The sequence below is a fragment of the Littorina saxatilis genome, linkage group LG8 (genome assembly GCF_037325665.1).
Source record: "Littorina saxatilis isolate snail1 linkage group LG8, US_GU_Lsax_2.0, whole genome shotgun sequence".
In the NCBI taxonomy this organism is placed as follows: Eukaryota; Metazoa; Mollusca; class Gastropoda; order Littorinimorpha; family Littorinidae; genus Littorina; species Littorina saxatilis.
This window is the reverse complement of record NC_090252.1, coordinates 19,983,287-20,004,811: the sequence shown is the minus strand read 5'-3', so window position 1 is coordinate 20,004,811 and position 21,525 is coordinate 19,983,287. Positions and strand designations below refer to the sequence as shown.

Sequence of the window (21,525 nt, the reverse complement as noted above, 5' to 3'; positions counted from 1 at the left end):
TGTTTTGACTTGCTCCAGATCACGCAAGAGAACCACCTTTGACTATGTTCTGAAAGGTTTCACACTAGAGCAGACAACCAGCTCAAAGTATTTAGGTGCAGATATGTGTAGTGACCTTTCATGGAAGTCCCACATAGACCGTGTTACCAAGAAAGTAAACGGCGTTCTCGGATTCCTGAAAAGAAACATACGCACAACCAACAAGAAGACCAAGTCCAACGCATACTTCACGCTTGTACGACCACACCTAGAGTATTGTAGTGCAGTTTGGAACCCGCACACCGTAGAGATGACTAAAAAGGTAGAACAGATTCAACGTTGGGCAGCAAGGTATGTGACACACGATTATAGTTATGAAAGTAGTGTCAGTTCCATGTTGCAGTCACTCGGATGGGAAACACTAGAAAGTAGGCGCACCAAGACCCAACTCACAATGCTCCACAAAATCATCAACAACCTGGTAGATATCCCCCCAGATCCCTACCTCACCCCTGGCACTGGCAGAATTCGATCCAACCACAACCTTAAACTTCGCCAAATTTCCGCCCGTACAAACTATTTCAAATACAGCTTCTTCCCGCGTACCATCCCCGTGTGGAATTCCCTCCCGGAAGCTGCTGCTGAGGCTCCCTCTCTGGTATCTTTCAGAGGGGAGCTCTCCAAACTCTCATTCTAACTCCTTCCTACTCCTTATTTTTATTTTGAAGTTAGAGTAGGGTCTCAGTTATATTCAGTTCCTTCTTGATTGTTTTGTTTCGTTTGACTACTCTTTTTATGCTTAAGTCTTTTTCTATCCTCAGTTACTTTTTATTTTTTCTCCGTCTTTGTCCTCTTAAAGAGCGCTAGTCACTAAAAGTCAGCAATTGACGACGTGACGAAAATATTCTGAAATCTGAAACTGAGCTACCCGGCCCCCGTACTGACATACGAACTGAATGGAACAACGATCGAAGCAGGGTACTTACTTTTGTATTCCAATTGAGCGACAGTAGTGGCTGAGCCACCAATGTTTGTCGCTTTACACATATAGACCGTCGAATCTTCAGGCTTCATGTTCTCGATGATGTATGTTTCTTTGTTTTGGGGTTCCATCAGCAGATTCTGATGATACTGTCATCAAAATACAAAGGTACTGTTGTAGGTCCAAGTATGTCATCACCACAATACACTGGTACTGTTTTCGGTCTAATACTGTCACCATAGGTCGAATGTCCCTGTGTGAATGGGTAAGTTGAGCGTATAAGAATGTCCATGTGTGCGATGTGTAAGGCAGACAGGGATGTTTTCATGTCTGAATGCGTAAGCACAATGCAAGGAATGTCCAGAGAGGTATGTGGGAGGTGTGTTTATAACCTGCCCTGTTATATAGTGCTATATGTCTAATGTAAAATCAATGTCTTGTTTGTATTATTGTTATATACCACGCCTGAATTTCTCTATGAGATAATAAAGTATTCTTATTCTTATTCTTATTATTACTGCTAGACATTCTAAATCAATCAGTGATAGATCATCTAAGTACTATTCACTCACCATTGTCTCTGTTGACACCCGTTCCCAACAGGTTCTTTTCTTTTACATGTATATCATAAACTGAGCATAGTTTTGAAAGCAAGAAACAATGATTGTGTTCCTAAGTTGCAACACCCTTTGCCCCACAACAAGACTTTTGGTCATCGTTTCGTCAACATATCCAACTTTGCTCGTCATTAGTCTGAACAGTAACATGATTTATACATCTAGCGAACACCTGTGATTGACAATTCCAAGGACACTAACATACTAATAGGGCGTTCTTACCATGTCTAAAAACAGACTGGGTTCATAGTTCATATATTTTACGACATGCTTGTATGGCTCTGTGGGAAACGAAGGCTTAGGTTGGGCGTCAATCTACGATAATAACCTCAGAGTTTCAAATGAACGTTAATCAATATGTGATTGCACCGTGAAGCTCAATAAGGCACAGTCTGGAGTTTCACTTTTGGAAAGTTAGAATTACATAGTTTCTGCGATATCATGAGAAAAACAATTTGATTAAACATGTGAACAGTGAGAGTTACTGAAATGCTTCAGTCAGCATAATAATGTACTTTGATTTAAACAAGCGAAGAAAATAAAAACGTCACATATACAAACAATAAAACATATTTACGTATACAATACAACGAAATAAGAAATGCATGCAGACAAACATATCTAGTTCAGTTGAACTTCTACAAGTGGCTGAGGTACACTTAAACCTTTGTACAAATGCATCCTGGCTGAGGTTTAGACAAAACACATCAAACCAGTAAGCAGGTTTGTTGAATCTCACGACATAGATACACTTAAGTAAATGTGTTTCACAGACCTGGGTACCCCTGTTTTTCATTTAGAGTATTCTCAAACAAACTTGGTGTATTTTCAAAAAAAATAAGCGTACTGCACACAGCATTTGAACATCCATGATTCAAACGTGCTTCACCCGCATCCGTCGCATCGTTAATTAAGCTTACCAATACATTTTTTAAACAAATGCTTCTTTCGATGTTGACTGACAAAAACTAATCATGTGTCAAAATACAGGATCGGTTTCAGAATGCGTTTGTGAAGAAAAGTAGCATTGGCATTTTTCTGTTTGTATTTGTATTCCACTGACTGTACTGATCGTATTCTAGACAACCATGCATGCGTACAAAATACGGCAACATCGTATGGGATACCAGGTCAAGTTTCAGTTTACCTTTGTAAACATATAGGTTGGACGTGGTTTGCCGCTAGCATTGCATCTCAAGACCACCTTGTCTCCCAACTTTGGCGGGTCAGGTTCGAAGGTAAGGTTTTTTGTAATCTTGGGCGCCACTGAAAACAAAACGCAGTACGCGTCAAATCACAAACTGTACAAACATAAACAAGATAACAATGACCATGTACTCAGCGGTCAATTCGTGTTTTGATTGTTCGTGTTTTGATTGTCCGTGTTTTGATTGTCCGTGTTTTGATTGTTCGTGTTTTGATTGTTCGTGTTTTGATTGTCCGTGTTTTGATTGTTCGTGTTTTGATTGTTCGTGTTTTGATTGTTCGTGTTTTGATTGTTCGTGTTTTGATTGTTCGTGTTTTGATTGTTCGTGTTTTGATTGTTCGTGTTTTGATTGTTCGTGTTTTGATTGTTCGTGTTTTGATTGTTCGTGTTTTTATTGTTCGTGTTTTGATTGTTCGTGTTTTGATTGTTCGTGTTTTGATTGTTCGTGTTTTGATTGTTCGTGTTTTGATTGTTCGTGTTTTGATTGTTCGTGTTTTTATTGTTCGTGTTTTTATTGTTCGTGTTTTTATTGTTCGTGTTTTGATTGTTCGTGTTTTGATTGTTCGTGTTTTGAGGGGTCATGTTTTGATGAGTAAATGTTCATTGTTATCTTGTTCTTGTCACCTACAGTCTCTTGTTCCTATTCTGTGCATACACAATCTATTAGAATAAGTAGCCCAACTAAAAACCTGTCTTCCCCTTCCACTCAACAGCAGAAGGGCACATGGATTTTTTGCTGAAATAAAATGAACACAAAAAGAAAGACATCCGTCTGATAGGATCCTATAGTTTTGTTTTTAAACAGTACATTGACAGCGCCATTGCATTTGATTTAATTAAAATGTGATTCAAGTCAAGTCAAGTCTTCTTCTTCTTGTCGTTCGCCAATAAGTCAAGTCAAGTCAAGTCAAGTCAAGTATTTTATTGTTTTGGGCCCAGAGGGCTTTGAAACAAAGATATAACTTTTACACACAAAAAAGGTAACAAATCAGACAGTTAATATATGTATACAAATTGAGTGGAAAAATACAACAATACTATACAACCAACATAAATTGGCAATATACACTTCCATACATACAAACAAAGCAAAAACAAAAATAGGTTTAACAAAATCAGGTAAGAAATCAGACAGATAATATGTATACTTTAAGGCGTAAGGGTCACCAAGAATTTGGAAAAAAAATCGTTTTTCAGATATACTAAATTATGATGTTGCCAAAAGCTAGAAAAATATCTCTTTTTTCATGTGCAGTTTACATTTTGTCTCTAGCATACATAGTTTTCTTGCAATAAGTGCTCAAAGTAGGTTAATGGGAATTAAAAATCACTGGCCGAACTATCTAAAATAACAACAATTCTATTTGCGCTGAGCTGCTGGAAAATAATAAGCCTAACCTGTCTCCCTGGTTTAAAACAACCGTACAACGACTGCTCCCTACAGTTGACGGCAAGATGGCGGCTTTCGTGCATTGAAAGTGAATTTCGAAGCAAACTATCGAGCCTACTGTGAAAAAAGTCAACTTTTTGAGAAAATCATCATGATTTATGTGGTGAAAGTTCGCGCAAAATCACAGAGCAGCTACACTGTTTTCATGATCACCTTTTTCAAATATTCACCTATTCCATTCAAACTTTGCACATCAAATGTTCACTGGACTGGCTATATTTTGTTCTACAATGAAGCTGATAATCAAAAAAATAGAATTTTTTTGATTGTGTGATATATCATAATAATATATAGAATTATAGTATTCTTTTGCTAATGCTACTAAAAGCAAAATGTCCAACAAAACAGAAAGCTTTTAGAACATAATGTAGGTAATGATGCTTTAAATATGAGTGCCAATTTATTTTTCAATTGGACACATACTTTTTCCCCATTTGTTTTACGAACTATTTTATTTTCAGTTGTTCTACTTAATTTAGGCATTCAAACTTGATGTTTTCTGAAAATATAATGATTTTTGAAGAAAACTACCAAACATCAAGCCAATTCATTGATGACAAGTGACTGAATTAAAAAAATAACAGTTTTGGTCCGACAATCTGGGTGACCCTTACGCCTTAAGCGGTACGATAGAACACAGCCGAAATAAATTGGCAATACCATTATGCCATGCATCCTTTGTAAAAACACAAAACAAAAACATGTATTACATACATATACATACCAATAAAGGAACATACTAAAATCATAACATGGGCTGCAAATCTTGCTAGCTTCATTAGTTTTATCTTAGATTTACAATTCATTAACTGTTCATATTTTAAACAATTTTAATTCAGGTAAATCATAACACAGTAGACACGAACTTAAGCAACATGCTATTTATTATTACGTGAGGTAGCCATGTGTCACAATCACAAGTCAGAAAATTGATATAGCGTTTTCTTCTCGCTTATGTCTGTTTCAGTCTCTGATATCACAAACACAAAATATCAACTTTAACACCTCAACAACAATCCAAACATCATTTTTTTAATCAAAATCACGCAAAACGGAAAGTGTTCTGACTCCGCTTTTATGTTATGTTCAATACACATACAGACAGCTGTATCAGAGCATGGACAGTAATGTTTTAATATACGAGTGGAAATGAGGACATTGCATATATTCCAACAGATGTTTATTTAATTCTAGGTACAACACAAAATGTACTCAAACGATTAAAAGTGAACATTTCAGCTAGTCCCTTACCGTTTTAAGGGCGCTGCATATTGTTTACTTGAGCATTGTAAAGCAATGATGTCATGATAATACTGTTGCTGTAAATTATTGCACAAACGTTAGTTTGTACTGTGACAGGGGAGGCTACCGCTCCTTTCACAGCAGACTCTGCACCCGAGTTGTTGGCGAGCAGGATGGGACTCGGTATGATATGTTCAGGTAATGGCATAATATGACCACTGAACATTTTCGTGCTGTTCCCATTCTGCGAACTTGGGATGGACAGTGGTCCCCCGTTTCGGAACTTCGGGACGAAGTTCATTCAAACGGGGGCGATTGTGACAGGGGAGGCTACCGCTCCTTTCACATCAGACTCTGCACCCGAGTTGTTGGCCTTTAAAAGTCAACACCGGTGTATTGTGGATTTTTTTGTGTGATGGGGTCTGGTGGTTTCCGATTGTCTGTATGTACATGGAAACCTTCGGGTTTGCATAACAGTTTTTATAGGGCTAAGAAATTAGCCCTAACATTTTCAATCCTGTTTGATTGCACTTCGCCTCCCGAGGTGATCGTAGTGTTTCGGCACTCGGTTACAGTACCAAGAGCATGACACTGTCCAACAGACTGCACGCACACATCCAGTGGATTCCCAGTGGCAGTGTCTCGTGGTATCAGTGAAACACGTGAGCACGTGAATGTACAGGAACTCGTGTTTCAAAAGCACATTTTTTCGAACAGAAACAGCAAGAGTGTGAGCTTGCATTTAAGCGTCAATGTATCGATTGGACATTGGATTTCCCTTCTTTGAGCCATGTGACGTCAGAGGCCTACACAACTTCATATTTGGGCGTTTCATGTTAATCGAAACTTCAAAGGAACTACTTACTTCATATTTGGGACACGCGGATTAACCCACAGATCAAAGCACACGTCTGCAAAACTGTAAAAAATGAAGCGATTTGCAGATCTATCTCGAGAAGAAATTGAAAACAAAAGACGACGTTTAACTCCGATCGAATACCAACACATTTCAGCTGAACAAAAGATGAACATGGGAGACACCCTCCATCAGCATATTGCAGGCAACACACAACTCCAAGTTTTGCCGCGGCCAAATTCAAACCTCTCGCGAAGTTCACTCAGCTCTGTCGCACACACAGCCACTGGCCGAGTCGATATGCGCGGGGCAAGTACTTTCGACATGCCCTTTGAAGATATGAATTTCTTCCTCAGTGCAGAAAATGAACCTGACATGCCACTATCCACGACAATGCAAGTTCTGCCTACCATCCACAACGGTATCATAGACAACTTGAACATCCCAAAAACAAAATAAGACCAAACGTGTTGATTGTCTCTGCTGTTAACCCCACAAACTTACTCAAGGAACTCGTCCAATCTTGATCGCGAGACAGGGTGACGACAAGTGTGTACAACAGTTACCGACACTGACGGTGCAAAGAGATGTAGCAATTTAATGTTGTATTTGATGTTCATGAATTTTCCGTTCCTTTGATTATGTTCTGAAAAACAAAAATTGCGATAATCAAATATTCTAATGTTAATTGAAGGAGTTGAATACAGTTTTGAAGTTGCACTATTTTTGTGGCGCATTGAAGTGTATGTGTTTGGTGTAAACAGGTGTTCTTGGTGTGTGTGTTTGATTGCATGTGTGTGTGCTCGTTCACTCATCAAAACAACAACAAAGTCAGTACCTGAAAGGAATTCGATCGATACATAAATGTTATTTGCGTTTTTGACCAAAATATGACATTTTATACATATCTCGACAGTCATTGTTCACCTCATTGTTCACAGATCTCGACAGTCTTTGTTCACCTTGTTGTCTCGGAGAACAATGACTGTCTCGATCTGTGTAAAATGTCATATTTTGGTCAAAAACGCAAATAACGTATAATATGGTCTCAACAGACTCAAAAGAGGTAGGCAGGAAACTCCACACTCTGTGTGTTTAATCCCGACGGGCTATGGTCAGTGCGTGCCTAATGAATATGTTGGATATTGTTCCTGTAAAAACAGTTACTTTTTGGCTGATTGTAACGTGCTTCACTATGTTAATGACAATGTACATGGTTGGATGATGAGCGACACAATTGTGTATTTAACGTTACCCGCTATTACGAGCTAGTCGTGTGACAGAGAGTTTTCTTGCACACGAGACTGTAGATGTTTCACGACGGATTTAGCCGGAGTGAAACAGCAGCAGTCGAGTGTGCAAGAACACTCTCTGTCACACGACTAGCTCGTAATGGCGATTATGTCTCACAGCTTCAACAGAGGAGAGAACAAACACGTTTTGCGTACTCACGCTTGATAAACCTAAACACAGGAGCAGCCATTGTGGAGAGATCTACTTTTTGACGAAAGTGAACGAACAACTATGAATGACGTCTCGGTATATGTGAATGACGTCACAGTCATCGTCAAAGTCTGTATCTTTTGAAGCATTCCATTCTTCATGACGTCTTTCTGTGTCTGCATCCGCGAAATGTTTGTTCTTTCCGCGATCCGGGGTCTTTGTCATCTATGTTCAGAACTCTGTCCTTCTAGTTTCAGACTAACTGGCCTCCTGAGCGAGCCACTTTCCAAGGGAAGCTAAACTCGCGTATGGAAACAGTACTGTAGTCTGGGATGCCGTTTTCAGTATTCTCAGCGTTGAAGAATGTGTAAAGAGAAGACACGACAACAGCAGGAGAAATAAAAGTCGTGTGTGCATTTTGGGGCTTTTGGAGGGACGATTTTCGAGTTTGAATCCGTTCTTGCACATGCTCCAAAGCGTGTAACATACAATCTTGCACACGTTTGCTTTAGTAGTGGCAAAGAAGGAAAGCGTGTGACATTTGTCACTGTTATGTGTTGAATTCCGTTTAGAGCAATTGGTTTTTAAGAAGGACTTAACGTTAATTACTGATTTCAGTAATGTTAAGATAAATTAACGGAAATAAAGCGACAATGTTAAACGTGGCTGTGTCGTTTCGATTGGATTGGGTGAGATACTTTACGTCAGTGACGTGAATGAACATGAGCTCTAATCAACATGTTATTAACAGTTCTGGTGTCGGGCGAGCGAGACGGACCGAGTGAGGATCCACGTGGGATTGATGCAGAATGCCCAGGGAGACTGGACACAAGACACCCTCCGTACGATGTGTCTGAAAACAACTACGCGCGGAGGGATTTTGGTGCCAGCGCAGCAAAGATAAAGAGGGAAAATGTTCTCGGCTTGCCGGCAGCAAGCACTAGGTCTCTTAAGACTGAAGACACCAGTTTGTGGAATACAACCAAGTATCAACGGTCCAACTAAGGAACTCATAGAACACACGGTATCTTTAACCCATTTCACCGTCACACGGTTCACATTCTGATCACTGCATCATTTCAAAACCCTCTGTTTTCCTAAAGTTATGTACATAAACTGTAGAAACGTTATTTTGTGTGTCCCTATTGATGAAAGATTGGCTGTTGACTGTGCGTATGATTTGTCTATGTGCAATGAGTTTTTCAGAATGCATTTGTGATAGCAAGATCCTTTTCCATACCAAATGTAACGCCTTTTTTAACGAGTGACTGGTGAAGTATCCGCCTAATACGGCTAAACTCTTTGGACTTTTTGTGAATCTTAGAAATCTACTATTCAAACACAAAAGTTGCTTGTGGAAAAAGAAGGACCGTTACAACTTGAAAAAAAAGCACAAAATATGTCAAACTACTCTCAAATATGTGCTTCTAAAAGTTATTTGATATTTCCGTCGCATTGCCAGCTTCAGACTATCGTGACGTTATGCGTCTCTACAAGGCAACTTGAAATTGAGACTCTACACATGTTTTGGTGCTCTTAAAAGGAAGGGAGAGGGGGTGGACTGTCATAATATTTTGACTCTCTACACATGTCTACATATACATTGTGAATTAACCCTCTGGGTATTGCAATGCAACGTAGGGAAATGGCTTCGTGCTCTTTAGGGGGAAGAAATTACCCGATGCTCCCCAGCATGTCGTAAGAGACGACTAACGGATTCTGTTTCTCCTTTTACCCTTGTTGAGTGTTTCTTGTATAGAATATAGTCAATTTTTGTGAAGATTTTAGTCAAGCAGTGCGTAAGAAATGTCAAGTCCTTTGTTCTGGAAACTTGCATTCTCCCAGTAAAGTAATATGTTGTACTACGTTGCAAGCCCCTGGAGCAAATTTTTGATTAGTGCTTTTGTGAACAAGAACCAATTGACAAGTGGCTCTATCCCATCTGCCCCCTTTTCCCGTCGCGATATAACCTTCGTGGTTGAAAACGACGTTAAACACCAAATAAAGAAAAGAAAAATAGGGGTCTGGGGCTTCCAATAGTCAACTTGAAATTCTGACTCTCTACACATGTGTTGGTGCTTTTAAAAGGAAGAGGGGTATGGGGTAACCTGTAACTGCACCATATTCAGTCTCGCTACACATATGTCTATACATACGCTTTGTGAACTCCCCCCCTCCCCCCATGGCTATGACAATGCAATGTAATGAGATGGTTATGTGCTCTTTAAAAAAAAAAAGAGGGGGGAGAGGGGGGCAAATGTTTCAAATAGTCAACTCGAAAGTTTGACTCTCTTCGCATGTTCTATGTTTAAAAAGTAAAGTACCCACCTATAACAATGAAGTTAATGTCATGGGTTTTGAAACGTCTGTAGGGCAGATGTATCACGCTGCATGAGTAATTGCCAGCATCGCTTTCCGTGACGTTCTTGATTTCCAGATAGGCAGCTTCCTCATCTAAAGCTCGCTCATAGCCAAGACTGTACTTGTCGCCTGAAAAACAAACACGATATCAGTTCGTGTCAACTAAAACCTCAAGTTTCAATTTACTTTTTATGATTTTAACGTAGCAAATGGTGTTTTAGTGTAGCAGTGTATAACATTTATTCGCACATAGTTTGGCTACTTTGAGCAAGAATATATACATTAAACAAATATTTAGAAAAAAATAAATAAATAATGGCCAATATTTATGAGAGTGTCTGAAGTTCCTCTGGTCAATGTTTTATAACACAAAATCTGACCGCTTCACGGAATGATAATCAGAAATGAGTACCAGGACTCACAAGAAAGAGCAAACAGTGGCCTGCCTATACATTTTTGTTTGAGCGTAGCAATCCAAAGCTTGGCATAACAGCAGAGCAATTTGTCTTAAAACGTAGCATGCTACGTTGAAATCATAACAGTTGGTAGCTTTGTTTGTCAAATGTTAACCGGTGGTTTTTTTTTAGTGGAAATCATGAACTGGTGGATCGAAACCAGTTTCATGGCATGTCATTTTGTTCGCATCGTAGGAACACGTCTGCTTGTCATTACAACTTTGAATAATATCTATAACAATGCTTAATTATCTACTCTCTTTGAAAAACAGGACTGCCAATTAGTTGGGTCATATCCAAGGATTCCGTGACCGTTGAGAGCAAAGGTCCGTTTCTCGATGGATTTGACTTCTGTGAAGGTAAAATAAAAATGTTAGAATGGGTGCCCCTCGCGAAAGTGTGGGCATAACTTTTGAGAGCCCCAAATTTAAAAATGGCCACCAACGGCCAGTATGAAAATTAACTTTTTACTGGTTTGGCTTAGAATGCTGCACAAAACATGTTTTCTAGGATAGTTTGGCATGGGGAATTCATATTTGGTATTATTTATATGATTTGGCCTATTTTTGATGTCCAAAGCCAAGATGGCCGCCAATTGTCATGTCCTAACGGTCACTTTTGCAAAGTCTTGAAAGATCCTTCCTAGTAGGCTGTAATGTCCGTTTCTCAGTTGATTTGGCTTCCTTGAAGGTTAAATAATGTTTTTATCCTGGATGCCTTTTGCAAAAATGTAGACACGAAGGTACGAAAGCCCCAAATCCAAAATGGCTTCCAAAGACCATTATGAAAATGAACATGTTACTATCTAGTTGATGGAGCATACACCGATTAGGTCTGTGTCTAGTGGGGTCTCTACACATCTTCTGTAAATGTTGAATCTCCAGGCTCGCCCCTCTCATCATCAGTGACATCACTTCCACTTTCATCCGAATAATCGCGAAGTGTGAGCTGTTGGGGCAATGGGGGTTAAGTAGCGTACTGGTCGGCACTTCCCATCCACAAGTTCCCAGCCGTGCCCAATTGGGGATGGATGGTCAAACAGGTTGTAATGAAGTTGGCAATATGTGATATAATTTGTCCTCTCCACATGGAGATTCAAGGAGTCGTCATTGGGTGGAAGGCGGAATGTACTTTTCCTCTTCATCTTGTGCCATGGAGATGACAGACCCTCTTGCACAAAATCTGGATGCATGCCAAGCAAGAAATGGACCAGAGTATGTTTCATCAACTTACGACATGTTGAAAGGGCTCATGGCTTACAACAATATCATGACTACGGAAGGTGTCTTCCAGATAATTGGGCAATGTTGTCTTCTCTAGCAGATGAGCAAAAGACATTCTTCAATGCGCACTTTGCCCAGTCCATGACAGGACTACCTTATTCCTGCCAGCCACTTGATTTGTGGATTGAGACCACCATGAATTTGAACTCGAAGCTTAAGCAAGGCTAGCTTCAGCTTCTACAAAACAAGAAGCAGCTGTTCTCAACAATCCGAAATGTTAACAACGTGGCCAGGGTGAAAGCTGCCGTTCGGCAGAACCTCAAATGCGAGCGTCGCCACAGAAAACATGTTGGGTGCCAGCCAGCAAGGATGAAAAAGGACGAACAAGCAATTCAGGACCTGCAGGGCTGCATGACAGAGTTCAACGCTCAGCCGTTTGACACCTCATCACCTGCACTGAGGTCACTGCAGTCTGGCCTGGTTGCTTCTCCAGAACTTGTTCAAGACCTCAATACTGCATTTGCAGACGGACAAGATCAAGTTGAAACCCTCCTGAATGACAGGGTATTCACCAAGACAAAGCTTCTCACTGCTACCATCCACAAGAATAAAAGGCAGACATTCGCCAGCGAGCGGATTTGCGCATCAGTTGGTGCGTCTACAAAGGTGGCTCAGACGGAAAAGTCGGGACTTGCGGCCCTGGTGGACCTCGTGGATGGTTTAGGCATGTTCCAACTTGAGCAAGTACTTGAGGGAAGGGTGACCAAGGAATGCTTGTCTCTGTACAACGTAGATGGATCCTTCCGCAAGACTATGAAGAACAAAATGTTGGAGCTGTTTAACAAAGATCCAGTTGCTCAAAATCCACAGACCTACATCAGCATTGTTGACATGGGGATGATCTGGCGGTTAGCTACTCCTACACCTGATGACCGAGAGGCTAGGAAGCGTGATGGTTCGCACTACAGCTGGAATGACTATCTGCATAAAATATGCGCGATCATCTTCTCACGCCATGCTAATGCAAGCCCCTACATCATCCTGATCAATGACACATATGACCTTACCTTCAGCATCAAGGACGATGAACATGATCGACGGGCTGCAAAGCATGGACATATTCCAAATGTGTTCCCTAAGCCCGAAGACACTTTTCCAGGTGCTGATGAATTCAACCAATGCATGGTCAGATCAGGAAACAAGGTCAGATTGCAGAAGCTCGTGAAGAAAAAGTTGGAAGCAGAAGTTGCTCTGGTGGGGTGTGAGGTCATTTACTGTGAGGGTGAAACAGCAGTGAACCTGTGCACTGGGGTGGCAAATGGGGACTATGTCTTAAGACATCCAGATGCTGATACAATGCTGCTCTCTGCCTATGCAAAGCTCAGGACAGGAAACTACAGGGGGACAGTTGTACGTGACAGCGAGGACAGTGACGTATATGTTCAAGCAGCATATCTCTCACACCAACTTCCTGGTGATCTGCTGATTAAACGCAAAAATGCCTTTATCAACTGCAGTGACATGTTGTCCAACGAAGTCTCACAGATCATCATACCTCTCCATGTGATCACTGGAAGTGATCATACCTCAGGATTCTATGGCCATGGGAAGAAGACTGTGATGGAGACGGCGATGACTAATCCTGAGGCTAGGGAACTCCTGGAACGAGTCGGCGAAAGCCCCCACTTAGAGAACAGTGTAAAAGCTGACATGAAGTCCTTTGTTCTCTCCAGCATCTATGGTGAAAGTGCAGATGATACCTGCGGGCAGGCCAGAGCTTCCAAGTGGCACAAGATGAAAAGTACATTCCGCCTCCCACCCGATGACGACTCCTTGAATCTCCATGTATATCACATATTGCCAACTTCATTACAACATGTTTGACCATCCATCCCCAATTGGGCACGGCTGGGAACTTGTGGATGGGAAGTGCCGACCAGTACGCTACACCCAACCCCCATTGCCCCAACAGCTCACACTTCGCGATTATTCGGATGAAAGTGGAAGTGATGATGAGAGGAGCGAGCCTGGAGATTCAACAGATACAGAAGATGTGTAGAGACCCCACTAGACACAGACCTAATCGGTGTATGCTCCATCAACTAGATAGTAAAATGTTCATTTTCATAATGGTCGTTGGAAGCCATTTTGGATTTGGGGCTTTCGTACCTTCGTGTCTACATTTTTGCAAAAGGCATCCAGGATAAAAACATTATTTAACCTTCAAGGAAGCCAAATCAACTGAGAAACGGACATTACAGCCTACTAGGAAGGATCTTTCAAGACTTTGCAAAAGTGACCGTTAGGACATGAAAATTGGCGGCCATCTTGGTTTCGGACATCAAAAATAGGCCAAATCATATAAATAATACCAAATATGAATTCCCCATGCCAAATTATCCCAGAAAACATGTTTTGTGCAGCATTCTAAGCCAAACCAGTAAAAAGTTAATGGTGGCCATTTTGAATTTGGGGCTCTCAAAAGTTATGCCCACACTTTCGCGAGGGGCACCCATTCTAACATTTTTATTTAACCTTCACAGAAGTCAAATCCATCGAGAAACGGACCTTTGCTCTCAACGGTCACGGAATCCTTGGATATGACCCAACTAAATATGTTTATCACTATGCCTTTGCCTTTAGTCATCATATACATTTGAGATCAAATATTTTCCTTTCAAGACTTGTTTTCCTAAGAACCTTAAGCTAAACTTTGGATAGTATATAGAGAATACTACATGGCTTGCTGTGTCGTACCAGATTTACACGAGTTGTTTTTTTTAAATATTGAACTGCGAGCGAAAGCGAGTTGTTCACTATTTGAAAAAGCAACGAGTGTAAATCTGGTACGACACAACAAGCCATGTAGTATTCTGTTTATCCTACATACTGTACTTACGTGTATTTTACTGAAAATGTCCTGCATTCGAGGCAGCTAAATTGAAGACGCTTGTTTTGGAACTTCGATCTCTCCTAAAGCCTCGTGCAATCTATTACGTCAAAGCAAAGAAACGTCACTCTGAAAGTGTGGCGTGACGTGTTAGTTCTAAAGATTCATCGAGGGTAATTAGCGAGCGCAATTTGTGATTCTGTAATGACGTTTGTCTCGGTGACTTTGGCATCATACGCAGTGGAAAAACAGGTCCCTGCCAGACTTGCTTGAAATGACCTCATTAACATAATATACACACGTGTGATGTGAACGATTATTATCTCACGGGTGTCTCTCTCACGTATGTAGGATACACCATTTTTGCACATAACATAATTAATAATGTATAACCTTACTTGTTTTAATTTCTGTCGGAATGCGATTTCGATGTATCTTGTACCAAACGACTTCTAGTTTTTGATTTGACACGACCATGCGGCACCAAACCCTGGAATCGGTGCCGACAAAAGCATATTGTGTTGTTGGTGATAACATGGTGACTCCCCCTGGAAAATAAAACAAGTAGCTTGAAGCTAAATTAATATATTTCGTCGAGCCGTCAAACTCACAGAATAATACTAAACGCACTGCATAGCATGAAAAAAGATAATCCGCGAACAAGACTGAAAGCGCTGAAACACAAACATACTTATAGCTATATTTTTGTTGTCATCAAATGTGCTAAGTATAATTTGTAATAAATTGGGTTTTACAACCTATATCAAAACTAGAAGTGACAAGGGGCGACGGGAGGGGGATGTGGGTTGGAGCCTTGAATTCCCCTCATTGCTGGCCTTCTTGACAAAACAATACAACAAATATGTCACACACACACACACACACACACACACACACACACACACACATACACACACACACACACACACACACACACACACACATAACTACAATCACATACACACACTGCAACTTACGGTAAGCTATTAGTTCAATTCTGCTCGATCCATCAGTGTAGCTCTTACAGGTGTAGATTCCATTGTCCCATTCTCGTGGGAACATATTGTACAGCCTTAAGCTTTTCTTCTTAAATTGTATAAACATTCTGCAACAGAAACATTATAGTATGTATAGCTTCACTGCATTTCAGCTGTGACCCTTAAACACATACCGTAAACTACGCTATAAGCGCCCAGTATCGAGCAAACGCCCAGCCTCTACTTTGGGTCAAAAGCTGTGTATAGGGTACCATACCTTGTGAGCGCTCACCCCCACATTTGGACCAAAGTACTGCTAATACCGACCTTGAGTCATCATTTTCAGTTCTGATTTGAGATATATATGTGGATTTGTTTAAAAACCATGATGTAAAAGGATCGTTGTGGTAAGATTTCAGTTTCCATTATGACAAGGCGCTGACGCACATCCGAACGTGTTAGCGTCACAGAGTAAGCGGGTAGACATATTTGCACCAACATATCTCCCAATAATAGTTGTATTCCAAGTGACCAAATATACGGCTATTTCTCACGATGAACTGATCATGCACACTGTATCGTACAGAGTTAACACCCTCCCTCTCTTGCTATTAGCATTGGTGCATACTGGGGATGGGCGCTAACAAGGTAGTTTACAGAACGTAACTGAACGGACTTTGTACATTCACGCAAATTCAAATGGGGTTCTTACAAGCATATGTGACCCTCCACCACGGAATGAGTCGCAGGTTAAAGGCAGAGTAAGCCTCCCGTAAACCATCACAGATACGGTCAGGCTTTTACACACAGTACAAACACCATTTCATTTAAACACTCACCAATTGAGAACATCCTAGGTGCCCTCCGTAAAGAGCGAACAATTTTCAAAGAATTTATTTTTGCGTGGTTTATCTTACCCCTGAGCCATCGTGAACCCGTGTGATCCAGTTTTCCCTTTTCACAATGCAGTCGTCATAGTTAGTCATTTGAATGCGACTCGACGTGAGCTTATCTACAATAGCACGTTTTTTTTTATGCACGAAACAACGGCTGTGGTTCACAAGAACTCTAGCGATGGCTTTTGACTGTTGAGAGGAACGGCGATTTGCACTGATAAACCGGCCGTCGTCTGCTACGACCCTTGCGTGACCCTGCTTCCGGGCTTTTCTTTTTTTAAACTTTCACAACTTCGAATTGTTCTGATCTTGTCTTGATGAAAAACGAATTCTTTTATGATTAAAGAATGTTTGTGTAACAAGCTGTCAATTTATTATTTAGATTTTAAAAGTTAGGTCTAGCGCAAAAACGAGGCGCCGTTGTTGTTAACGGAACAAGTCTACGAAAATAAATTCTTTGAAAATGTCTCACGCTCGACAGAAAGCAGCCAGGATGTTCCCGTTCGGTGAGCGTTCAAATGGAAGTATGCTTGTACTGTATTTAGACGCTCGGGGAGCTCTGTGATGGTTTACGGGAGGCTTACTGTGCCTTTAACACAGAGCTGGGTGAGGTTTACGTTGTTAATATTTATGCTCCAAATTCGGTATCAGAAAAGATTGTCTTTTTTGAGAAGATACAAAAAGACATGAACCTCATCGACTGTGACTTAAGGAATACCCGGCTTTTCAGTGACCATAATGCCATTCCTGATCATATCATGTCGAGTCCCATTCATGTTGACGACGCCGAATGTAATCGACGACGCCATAATCACCTTTGGAGGCCACTCACACAGGAATGAGACATTTAGAGCTTATCTCTAAGCCCTGTTTAGTCCGTTATGGCTTCTCAGAGGAAGGTCAGAACATACCGACACAGGAAAGCAGCCACACCACATCACAAACAGAACTCTAGAATCCACAGGTGTGTTCCACACACACACACAAACACACACACACGCACACATAAGCCGTATATATATATATATATATATATATATATATATATATATATATATATATATATATATATAAACATCAGAAATTGTGAAAGAAACAATTGAAAGTCAGCAGAGACTTTATATATATATATATATATCTATTGTATAATTATATAGAGATAGATGACAGTGTATTTTTCGCGTGGCTAAAAATTTATTCGACCTTTGCACTTTTACAGTGAGGACAACTTACGGCTGCATGGAAAGCGTTCTGGACACTACGGTGACCTTCTAAAAATATTAATGTCGGAACGGGAATATCCGAAGCTGCTTCTCGAAGCCATACGAAGGAAGGGAGGTAAACGCTGAAAACATGGAGAAGATAAGGAAGAGTTATGCCGTAGTTGATCCCCCCAAAAAAACCCAAAATCGGTTTGCGCTGCGCGCTGAGAGCACGTATTGAAATATCTCATCGACCAGATTTTGTCCGGGGTGTATCTGAATATGGACACCAAATTTGAAGCAGATCCATCGAGAACTTTGGCCGTGCATGGCGAATACACACACACACAGACACAAGTCGTATATATATATATATATACTTATATATAGATGTTGGGATTTTAACACGGTTTTGAACAATGCTATGGATATTGTGAGTGGAGAAAACCACACAGAAAACGATGGCGGATGTTCAATCCTAAGCTTACAGAATATTCTTGGTCCAGAAGGAACGAGTTCGTTGCCAGAAGAATTGATTATGTGTTTTCGAGTGATTCTGTGTCTAATGATATGCTTGACTGCAGCATGTTTTCTGTCCCGTGTTCCGACCACATATGTATTCAAACTGTGATTAGAAGTTCTCCGTTTGAGCTTGGTCCCGGTTACTGGAAGTTTGATAATAATTTGCTAAAAGATCTTGTTTTTGTGCACAAGATGAATGAATTAATAGACACATTTTTTTATGAAAATAAGCTGATGGCTCCCTAAGAACAATGGGAGCTCCTGAAATTGCAAATGAAAGATGAAACCATGACGTGCAGTGTTTATAAAGCAAGACAGACAACAAATGAAATAGTGCAGTTGTATGGGGAACTGAATGAGTGCGACGTTATCCTTGGCACTGACCCCAAGAATGATTCAGTACAAGAGAAACGTGATTTAATAGGTTAAAGTGGGAATAGTTTGAGAAAGAAAAAAACACAAAGTGCAATGATGAGAGATACATGGATAGAAGGAGAAAAAAAATACTTCTTTTTTTTTAATTTGGAAAGAAGGAAAGCAAATTCCCAAGTTATAAATGAATTGGAATTAACGGCCAAGTTTTAAGTAATCAGTGTTACGTGCCCAAAAGGAGCATTTTGAATATGTGTATAGTAAGAAAGTAATACCTCATGGATTGTCACATAAAGTCGATATGTTTTTACAGGGTTGTGAAGTTCCACAGTTACGAGAGAAAGAAAAGGAAGAATGTGAAGGTCTAGTAACTGTAAACGAAGCAACAGCATCTCTTCCGCAACATAATAATGGTTCAGAACCGGGTCTTCATGGTCTGTCTATAGAATTTCTTACATGTCTTTGGGTGAAGTTGAAATTTGTTGTGGTAGATTCCTTCAACGTTGCCTTTGCAGAGGGAAGTTTGACACATTCACAATCTCTGGCCCTAATTACACTTATTCAAAAAGGAAACGAATTAACGAAAACAAAATTGCAAAATTGGCGACCCATTTCGTTAACACACTCTGATTATAAATTGTTGGCAAAATGTTTGGCAAACAAAATGTGTCGTGTTGTTGATTCTATTGTACATAAAGATCAGACAGGTTTTTTGAAAGAAAGATCAGTTGCATCGTTAATAAGAACAATTGACGACGTTGTAGACCTCACCAGGGTATCCAACATGCCCCGTGCTATTATGGCAGTCGATTTTATACAAGCATTTGACAGCGTTTTTAAGGATTATATGTTATATGCATGTTCGAAGTTTGGATTTGGCAATGATTTTCTTAACGAAAGTAAAAGTTGTGTTGGGTATTCTGGTTGGATAAGTGATAATTTTACGGCGGACACTGGTATTAGGCAAGGGTGCCCTTTTTCTCCATTGGCTTTCGTTTTGGCAATAACATTATTGGCAATACCGGTTAGATCCGATGATAGAATTAAATTTATTGTGTTAAAACGTAGTACGGTGGGAAATTTAAGTTGTGTTTTGAAGATTGTGTTATATGCCGACGATGTAACATTGTTTTTAAGAGACAAAGATGATGTGAATGTAGTGATGGATTTGTTCCGCACGTTTGCGAATATGACTGGTTTTGAGATAAACCGTACATAAACGGAGGCCATGTGGGTTGGCTCCAGTAGAGGCCGTGGTGCAGAGTGTAACGGTCTTGTTTGGAAAAATAAGTTGAGGATACTCAGCATTGTTTTTTGTTGTTGTAATGTTTGTGCAGCATCCACCCTTGAGGAGAACTGGTCATCCAAGATAAATAACATTTTGCAGATATTAAAGGCACAGTAGGCCTCCCGTAAACCATTACAGATACTGTCAGGTTTTTACACACAGTACAGACACCCTTTCATTTAAATACTCACCGCTTGAGAACATCCTAGGTGCCCTCCGTAAAGAGCGAGCAATGTTCAAATAATTTATTTTTGCGTGGTTTATCTTACCCCTGAGCCATCGTGAACCCGTGTGATCCAGTTTTCCTTTTTCACAATGCAGTCGTCAGTTTGTAATTTGAATGCGGCTCCCTGTGAGCCTATCTGCAATAGCACGTTATTATGTACCTCTGACTATGCACGAAACAAACGGCTGTGGTTTACAAGAACTCTAGCGATGGCTTTTGACTGTTCAGGGGAACTGGCGAGAGGCATAAACCGTCGTCTGCTACGAGAACCACGACCTTGCGTGACCCCGCTTCCGGGCTTTTCTTTTTTTCAAACTTTCAAAACTTTGAATTGTACTGATTTTGTAACCGGCACGGTTGGCCTAGTGGTAAGGCGTCCGCCCCGTGATCGGGAGGTCGTGAGTTCGAACCCCGGCCGAGTCATACCTAAGACTTTAAAATTGGCAATCTAGTGTCTGCTCCGCCTGGCGTCTGGCATTATGGGGTTAGTGCTAGGACTGGTTGGTCCGGTGTCAGAATAATGTGACTGGGTGAGACATGAAGCCTGTGCTGCGACTTCTGTCTTGTGTGTGGCGTACGTTATATGTCAAAGCAGCACCGCCCTGATATGGCCCTTCGTGGTCGGCTGGGCGTTAAGTAAATAAACAAACAAACAAACAAACTGATTTTGTCTTGATAAAAAAATATTCTTTTATTATTTAAGAATGTTTGTGTAACAAGCTGTCAATGTGTTATTTAGATTTTAAAAGTTAGGTCAAGCACCAAAACGCACCACGGTCCGATTGTGATGAAGACAATCCGAACAATTAGTTATTTGAAAATTGCTTGCTCTTTACGTAGGGCACCTAGGATATTCCCGTTCGGTGAGCGTTCAAATGGAAGGGTGTGTGTACTGTGTGTAAAAGACTGACAGTTTATGTGATGGTTTACAGGAGGCTTACTGTGCCTTTAAGTTATTGGCAAAGAAGACATTTAGGTTACTTTGTAAAATTGTGCGTTATTAAAAGTGTTATTGTTCCTCAGTTGGTTTACATTATGAAGGCACTATGTATTCCAGAAAAAGTTTTTGGAAAGAGTAAACACCCTCTTATGTAGGTTTTTGTGGAAAAGGAAAGACGTTAATAAATGGTCAGTGTTGAAAAGCCAAAATGAAAAAAAAGGCATTAAAATGATTGATTTAAAACTAATTCAGTCGTCCATTTTGTCTGAATGGGCAAACGTCCTCAGTGGAAGATAGATGGACATTTGTACAATCTTTCTGGTTTTTAAAGTTTGGAGAAGATTTTTTCATGTTGTAGATTTAGAGTGAGTTGGAAAAGGATAAAGGGAGTTGAAAT

At 40.4% G+C, this 21,525-nt stretch overlaps 1 protein-coding gene across 1 annotated transcript in view; it reads right to left on the bottom strand.

Annotated features, from left to right (window-relative positions):
• The window catches only part of LOC138974544 (uncharacterized), a 220,558-nt gene that overhangs the window by 62,018 nt on the left and 137,015 nt on the right, over positions 1-21,525 (bottom strand). The window contains exons 38-42 of the mRNA XM_070347259.1: positions 15,683-15,810; positions 15,104-15,253; positions 10,105-10,266; positions 2,726-2,844; positions 966-1,110 (exon numbers count right to left, since the gene is read on the bottom strand). Of these exons, the coding sequence (XP_070203360.1) occupies positions 966-1,110; positions 2,726-2,844; positions 10,105-10,266; positions 15,104-15,253; positions 15,683-15,810 (704 nt within the window). The remainder of the gene's footprint in view (positions 1-965; positions 1,111-2,725; positions 2,845-10,104; positions 10,267-15,103; positions 15,254-15,682; positions 15,811-21,525) is intronic.